Raw genomic sequence first — 8,858 nt, 5'->3', positions numbered from 1 at the left:
AAATTTATAAATACAATTACTAACTACATACAAACAAACAAATATTGTGTAGGTGCATCGATCTCTTGTAGATCCAACAAAACAAAATGCATGTAATTGTAACTACTGTAATGCAACTGAATTAATCATTAATTTCGTCGCATTTACAACTTTGTTCAACCAAACAAGTTCGACGGACAACAGTCTCATCACACCTCGAGTTTAGGGGTGTCCATAAGTACGAATACCCAAAATTTTGCCCGAATTCGAACCTGAACAGGGCCGATTTAACCGATACTAAACGAGTATGGTTTCAGTTACAGGCGTAAAAAATTTAAAATCTAATGGATTCAGATTTGATTATGATTTTCGTCTGTGCCCTGCCCAGCGTGGTATACCGTGCCGACAAATTGCTAACACGATTCGACCCCTGTGTCGGTGGCACGGCTCAACATAAATAGTAAGTAGTTGTGTCAGTGAAATGCAACAGATTTTATAAAGGGATAAGCAGCAATTAGAATATATTGATGCTAAACAAAATAAATATTAATGTCATAGTGCGTCGGGCATTTAGGTATTTTTTGTGACCGGCACATATCAGCACAGTATGATACGTTCTATCGTACTGTGCCAACAAATTCTTGGGACAACCCTGTGCTTTAGCACTTAAATCCTTAAACTCGATAGCTTCTTTTCAACACAAAGAAACCAATGTAGAAGTACAGGAATTTTAACTATCTTAAAATGCTTGAGAGAAAATTACTTTCGAGTTTCCACTGCAGGTCAGTAGTTGTGGTGCTCATAGATGATGCTCCAATTGGGAACAGTCCACAGTGTGGACCTTCGACCGATGATTGAATATGAATCTCATGACAATGAGTTTTCGGAAGAGGATGAATCAAACACACTTACCTGATATGAGGACGATCCGCGTATCCAAGAACACGTCGAGGACGTACACGTTTCCAGCCTCATGATCAAACCTTCCTCCAAGTGCTCCAGCGACGAGCACACGCAACTAAAACATTCAGCGTGCGAAAATGTGTTATGCATGGTAAACCAACTAAGGAAACTAATAAGAAGATAAGTGGGGGCGAGAAGCCGGCGAAATTCATGTGTCCCAGGAAAACATGTGAGAAAGAGCTAAAAAATACCACCTCTTTAATTTTCACATACCAAATCTTTTCTAATCCTTATTTTCACTATGTACATAGTTGCAATTGACTCTTGAGATGTAAAATTATCTTTTATTGATATATCGACAAAACTGATTTCCATATATGCCTTTCGAAAGCTTAATTAATACCGCTTTTACAAGATGTTTTTCTTTTAGAAGCACATTTTTGTAGAAATGAAACATATTCAAGGGGTAGTTATGAAAAATCATACTGTATGGGGTATAGAGGTAAGTTGTTGATTTACCTGGGATATACACATATTATACCTGCAACTTCCGTTTCGACCTCATCCACGAGATTCTTGCACCTCACAAAAGAACAGTATATGCTTTCTGATCTCCAAAGTCTGTGATGACACCGCTGTTAACCATAAAAATATTTAAATACCGTTCTCTATCAGCTTTAAGCTTTTCGAGTACGATGGTTTTTCATATAAGTTAACAGCCGCCAATCATTTTGACCTCAAAGAGCCCGAGATTATCGGACTTGCTCAGGCCTAATGACATTCACCAGCCCACAAGCCCTAGCGATCCCGTTATGATCAGTCTTCCTCAATCCCCAAGTAGTACCAAGGGCCTATTGACAAGGCTGTAGGGTGCTGTGCGACAGAAGAAGTGTTGTAGGGTGTTACCACACAAATACTGTACAGTAAAAGTTGTAGAGCGTTTTGTTGATCCTATTACATTCGCATTGCATAACCTAGAAAACTGTTTGGTTATGAAGTGTCGCCAATTGCTGAGAAGGGTTAAAATTAGTAACATATCCCTATTTCTTCCTTATCCGGAGATTTAACCTTTTGAAAATATATAATGGCAAAACATTAGTAGTTATGTGTGCGTGTGTATATATATATATACTTAGTGCTTCTACTGAAAAATATTAGAAAGGAACAAAACATAAAAAATAAAAACCTCGCCCTGATACGCAAACAAAATAAATTGAACTTGCCTGCTCATGTGCATATCTAATCTTTTGCGCCCAGAAGACGAGCCTGCGCAGCTAAAGGTTTTTCAGTTATCGCCAAACTTCTCTCCTGACAAATGACAAATATAATGAAAATGTCAACAGTTATAACAAGCAAAGCAGATTAGGGGTTGAATTCTTTTGTCTGGAATGAAATGGAATTGGATTGAATGCATTACTCAATTGCATGGTAATTAGAACAATTATGTTTTGCCAAGAACTTCTTGCATGAGAAACCTAAATCCCGGCAAAAGAGAGCCCAAAAAGTCTTAATTTACGCATTGGAATCCATCTAAACCAGTGACACAAATAAGTTTCCAAACACGAGAATTAAGAAAAAATGACTTTGAATTCCATCCAATCTAGTGATTTGGGACTTTGCCAAAAAATACTGTTATCGAAATCCACCTGAATTATTGAAACTCAACTAAATCATCAGCTAATTTGATTCTGAAACAGGGAATTACATAAAACTGAGTTGGAATTCCATCAATACAATGACTTGGGCATTGCCGAACAGGGTACATGCATGTAATTTACCTAAAAAAGAAAACGAAGAAGAAAAAATGAATAAGAAAGTAACCATATGTTCATTTTTCATGCGATGCATTAAAAAAATGAAAAATGAAAAATCAAAATCAACAGAGATAATTGACGAGTGCATATGAATTACAAACCATAAATGCATTAGTTTGTAAATAATTTCAAAGAAAAAGCAGGCAAATCTAACATATGTAACTTCTTTCCCTACATCAGAATTCTGCACCGAGCCAATGACTGATGCAACACTAAATTCAAGATTTCACGTAATGAAAAGGAGCAAAATAAAAATAATATAAATAAACAATTTTTTCTCCCACGAAATAACCTTCAAGTGATTTCCTGATGATCCATCAATTATATTGCAGTTGCTTCCAAATCAACATCTGGAGCTAGTCTCCTTTTGCCAATACCACTCTAAGAATCTTCTCTCGGTTTGATGCAACCGGGAGTTAGCCGTTAATCTGTAGAAGAAAAAGGAAATTAACAACTACAAAAATATTCTAAAACATTGCAAACATTCAAAGACTAGTTGCCGATAACCCTAAAATCCCTCCATTTACCTCCGCTGAAGTAACTCATTCCACATTCTACAAGGATCTAGAAGCATGTTGGGATTTAGCCATCTCCCTCAAGACAGCACCGACAATTGCCGCTTGCTCAAGGCATTCAGCCTTATGCAATGCGTCCAGAAGGACAATACAAGTCTTCGCATTAACTTTACACCCCCTTGAGCGGGTCTCCTCAAATACACGATAAGCATCCAGTGCCCTATTCGCATTGCTCATGCCTTCTATAAGAGCATTAAAACTAATTGAATCCGGAACTCCGCCATTAGCCTTAAACCTCTCGAACAGATTATGCGCCTCTGATATATTTCCCACCTTCGCTAAGCCTGATATCATGGTTGTATACGTGACTACGTTCGGAGCAAAACCTAGCTTCTGCATTTCTTGCCAAAACACGAAAGCTTTGTTGAACTTCTGAACTCGACAAAGACCGTTAATGAGAATGCTGTAAGTGTAGGTATTGGGCGCGGATTTCATCTCCTTCATCGTTTGAAAACACACTAGAGCTTCACTAATCTCTTCCGCTTTCACTAGAGCATCAATCAAGCTATTCCATGTGTACACATTGGGAGTTAAGCCCTTCCGCATCATCTCCTCCATAACTAAATAAGCTTCATCTATCCTCCCTACTTTCCCGAACCCATCAATTAGGCTACTATATATGATGACATTCAATTCAATACCTTTCGATTTTGCTTCTTCGAATAGCATATAAGCCTCATCAAGCCGGTCAATCTTCGCAAGGCCATCAATAACGGATCCATAGGTAGCCACGGTAGGGGGAAGGCCCTTTAACTTCATCTCCTCCAAAAGTTGATAAGCTTTATCCACCTTCCCCGACTTGCAAAACCCATCAATAACTGCGTTATAAGCACGGATATCAAGTACAAAGCCCTGATCTTTCATGTCGTAAAACAATTTGTAGGTCTCCCTAGCATGCCCAGCTTTCGTTAGGCCATGAATAAGAATAGAATAGCTTCGCACATCAGGCGAGAGCCCGCGAGCTTTGATTTCGTCAAATACTTCACGACCCCTTTCGATCTCCCCTGCCTTGAGAACACAATCCATATACGTATTGAAAAGGGTAACATCAGGGTTACACCCTCGACGATTCATCTCTTTGAATATCTTATGCCCATCCTCTTTCCTTCCGTATTTGAAGAAGTTTCGTATTAGAGAAGTATACACAACCGCATTAGGGTTGTGACCGGCATCCAACATTTTTTCGAACAACCTATAGGCCTCCTCAACCTTGCCCTTCTTGCCTAGTCCATCAATAAGCGAACAATAAGTCACGGAATTCGGACCGCATCCCTTCTTGTTAGTGATTCCTTCGAATATTTTAAAGGCTTCGTCAATCTTATCTATCTTACACAACCGATCTACCATTATGTTCACCGTCAAGACATTAGGAAACAAGCCAGCTTTTTCCATGGCATCTCTTACTTCATAGGCCGCTTCGATTTTTCCCGCTAAACAAAGCATATCAATAATAATGTTGTAAGTCGAGAGATTGGGCTCCGCGTCCTTCTTCATCTCCTCGAATACATTAAGAGCCTCGTCGACCTTCCCTTTCTTCCCGAGGCAAGTGAGAATCGAATTATACGCCACGACAGAAGGAATGCATCCCTTCTCCCTTAGCCTCTCCAATAGCTTGTAAGCGTCGTCGAACCGGCCCGCCAACCCATAACCCATAATCATCGTGTTGTAAGCATAAGCACACGGAACACTCCGTTCGCTCTCCATCTGCTCAAAAAGCTCCTCGGCTTCGCTTAATCGCAGGGCTCTACAAAGAACCCAAATCATGCTAGTATACGACACGTCGTCGGGACGCAATCCCTGCGCTTTCAATTCGTGGAAGAACTTCCACGCCATATCGACCTTTCCCACCTTACCGAAAGAGTCTATGCAGACGTTGTAAAGCACGAGATCGGCAGTGAGAGAATTGCTCTTCATCTCCTCCAACAAGGACAAGGCCGAATCAAGCCTCCCCTCTCTCGCAAACAACCGGATCAAAGTCGTGAACAGATGAACATTCACTTCGTAACCCATCTCCTGCATTTGATGAAACATCGAGAGAGCCAAATCGGGCTCATGGGCATCGGCCAGGGCTCCGATCAAAGTAGTGTACGCCGAAAATGCCGGCCGGAACTTGAACCTCCGCATTGTTCGAATCAATTCCGCAGCCTCCTTTAATCTCCGAGCCTTCGCTAAGCCTCCGACAAGATCGACGCAAACATTGTTCGATAGCCCGTATCCGAGAATGCTCATCTCCTCGAAGAACTTCTCCAAAGAATCAAACTTTCCACAACTGGCCATCAAATGGAGCAGAGAATTGTAGCCGTCGGGGCCGTGCGGCTCGCCGATGATCGTTTCGGCCCATCGGAAGAAACCGACGGCCAAGATCGGATCTTTGAGCCGCTTCAACACGGGAACGACGATCTCCGGCGAGGGTTTCGGATGGATCGAAGCGAGGGCCTGCTCCAGCTTCGGGCCCCAGGCGCCGCCGCCGCCGCCGCCGCCGCCGCCCCCCCCGGCGCGATCGAGGACGCCGCAGAGCTCGTCGACAATCGCTCTCAAACCCTCCTTAGGGTTTCCGATCGGTTCCAGGGGTTTATCCGATGAGAAATTCCGATTAAAGGGGGCGAAAACGGGCCCTTTTCTCCGATCGGAGAACCGGAATCGATAGGCGGTGGAGAGGAGGGATCGGGGCCTCGCCATTGTTGGGAGGGATTTGGTGGATTGTTAGGGTTTGGGACGAGGAAGAAGATAAACCCTAATTTGTAAAACCCTAGTGAGGTGTAAACGAATCCATTTGTAAGGGCTCACAATCGATCTCGTTGTTCGCTGGTAAACTCACATTCCGCTCAAAATGAGTTCGAAATTTATAGCGCATTTAATAAATGAATCGAACTCGAACTGAATTTTTTATCTTAAAATTTTAACGATTCGAGCATGAGTTGGGATTGCTCATCTTCGGTTCTCGGTGAATTTTAGTTTAAGATGAAGTTCCATATAGGGTTGACGATTCGATTCGTTGTTCACAAGCTGGCTCGCGTTGAACTCAAAATACGCTCGCGATTGATCACTCAGTTTAATAAACGAGCAGAATAAGAGTTGGATTTTTCAGTTCAAAATCTTAACGAGTCGGACACGAGTTTGTGGGCAGCTCGCTCGTATCCGACTCAATATAACTTGACTTGAAATGGGCTTGAGATTGATCGCTTATTTAATAAATGAGCCGAATCCGAGCTGAATTTTTCAGCTCAAATCCTTCTCGTGTTCGTTCGGCTCAATATAGCTTGAATACATGCCAAACCAAATGCAAAAAACAACCTATATTTTGAGAATTTCAATTATTAGATTAATATTTTATTTTTGTAATTTTTTTTCAACTTTTGATCCAAGCTTAATTTTTCAATTCAATATTTTTAACAAGACAGCTAGTATTTGACTCATTTAATAAACGAACGACTACGAGTCGTCCCAGCTCGTGTCCGGCTCAGTGACAGCCCTACTTCTGAATAAATTAAAATTTAAATATTTTTTTTATAGTTATGTAACTAAAGTTTTTCTAATTCTATCGTTTATTTGGTGGCAAATGAGAATCACATAAAAGCTTACTTGAATGTTTTTTTAATGAGTCATAAAAATATTAACTTTTTATACCTATATTCTCAAACTATTAGATGGGATGTAAAACTCCTTATCTTTTTTCTTAAAAAAATTATATAACTCATCTTTCTTTAAATTGAATCAATATAACATGACGATAGAATTTGAGCAAATTCCTCGCTTAATAATGTGAGAAATAATTGCAACAAATTAAAATTTGAGAATTAAAAATACAACGCTCAGTAGTTTGAAAGATGCCTTAGACCTAGTTTAGAATCGCAATGTAAAACACATCCACTTTCGTTAGGGATGAAAACAGTAGAATACGGTCGAATTTTTGATAAAATCATACCTGCATTCATAGTTTTCTTTGGATTCGAATTCGGATGGGAATAAGCGTCGGATGCTAAAATTTTCGTTATAATTTTTGCTTAAAACCGATCGGAATTCAGATATGAACCAAATTTGTATTTGGACATTATTCAGATAATAATATATACGAATATGCACATATAAATATAAACTAAAATTTGTGCAAATATGAGACATAATACAATTCAGATATGAACACTTAGTATACCTATATTTTATTCAATAAAATTTATTTTTTTAACACATATAAATATAAGTTAACATAAAATTCATAGTAAATAAATGCAGTAAAAGATGGATAACCACTTTATTTTCCTACAATATATATTAACATCTATCTTATCTCCTAAAAAAAAAGACGGTGGAATATGATTGAATTTTTTAAGAAATCATATTTACATTCATCTTTTTGTTTATTTCTTTTCGAATACAAATTCGGACACAAATATGTGGTGAAAGAGCTAAACTTTTGTATTCATATTCGCATTCTGTCGAATCCGATATCGAATTCGATCGGAATTTATCCTAACCACTTTCACCCCTAACTAGACCTTACAAATAAAGGATGATGCTTTTGGAGTCGAACCTATTTTCACTTTTCACACAACAAAAAAATTCCAATATTTTATTTCTAATCACATAGACAAGCTGCTTCTCGAAATAGAAAAGTTACGATAGAAGCCCCCCTTTCAAACAAAAAGATAGAATCTCAAAGCATCATCAAAAGGGGAATTAAGAGTTTGCTCCACAATTTGGCACATAAGCTTCTTGCCATTAAAAATAAAAACATGATTAAAATTCCACTAAAACTAAGCAAGTGTCACATTAAAATACAACAATTAAAATTAAAAAAAAAAAAAAAACTACATTGTCTAACCCATTTTGCAATTTACTATCCGAAGTGTTAACACTTTTACAATGACAATTAAACTAGGGGCTTTTCCTTATTTACACTTTACTATTTGAAAATTTCAAATTTACACTAAAATTATCAAAATACTCATTCTAAAACCCGATCGGATTAGTAAACCCTAGAAAAATAGAAATATTTGAAGAAATTATTTAAATCAACAAGAGCATTTTATTCTTCAAGAATAAATAAAATATTTTAAAAGTTTGAAAGGCATGTTAAGTATTATCCCTACATTTATGTTTACAACAAGGTGGTAAACACAAAAAGAGAGATACTTTTTCAAGCTTTACCCTTGTGAAAGCTCTGGAAAAATTTTTCCAATGATAGACCATTCGAATTAACGATCGACGCCGCTAAAAATGATCTACTGCAGGTAAACTTCTTAGTAGCTACCACATCTTTTAAAAATAAATAATATTAAAAAATTATAAAATTTTAGTTTCTAAGAAGTACGTGCTGTAGATTATGCTCAACTGCATCGATCATCAATTCAAATGTCCCATCATCGAAAACAATGTGAACAACGTGGAAGTACCAAAGGTTTGGTATGTCCTCTTCATATTTTTGTTTCTACACAAAGGAAAAGTTAAACATAACAGCAAACTAAGCAAAGCATCTGAATTTGCTTTCCACAAGTTGACACACTATACTACAAGAACAAGAACAACAAGAACAACAACAAGAAGGAAAAGCACAAGCAAATGTTTTATGTACAAACCCCCCCTCCTC

The 8,858-nt window shown here is 38.4% G+C and overlaps 1 protein-coding gene across 1 annotated transcript; it reads right to left on the bottom strand.

Moving 5' to 3' along the window:
- Positions 2,990 to 6,020, bottom strand: LOC109719377 (pentatricopeptide repeat-containing protein At3g06920). Its single transcript, XM_020246006.1, has 2 exons — positions 3,224 to 6,020; positions 2,990 to 3,124 (listed from the first exon to the last, which is right to left on the bottom strand). Exon 1 carries the CDS (start codon positions 5,948 to 5,950, stop codon positions 3,251 to 3,253), a length of 2,700 nt encoding a protein of 899 aa, XP_020101595.1. The 5' UTR covers positions 5,951 to 6,020; the 3' UTR covers positions 2,990 to 3,124; positions 3,224 to 3,250.

This window comes from Ananas comosus, linkage group 13 (assembly GCF_001540865.1).
Source record: "Ananas comosus cultivar F153 linkage group 13, ASM154086v1, whole genome shotgun sequence".
NCBI classification, from domain to species: Eukaryota; Viridiplantae; Streptophyta; class Magnoliopsida; order Poales; family Bromeliaceae; genus Ananas; species Ananas comosus.
This window is presented reverse-complemented; position numbering and strand designations above follow the sequence as displayed.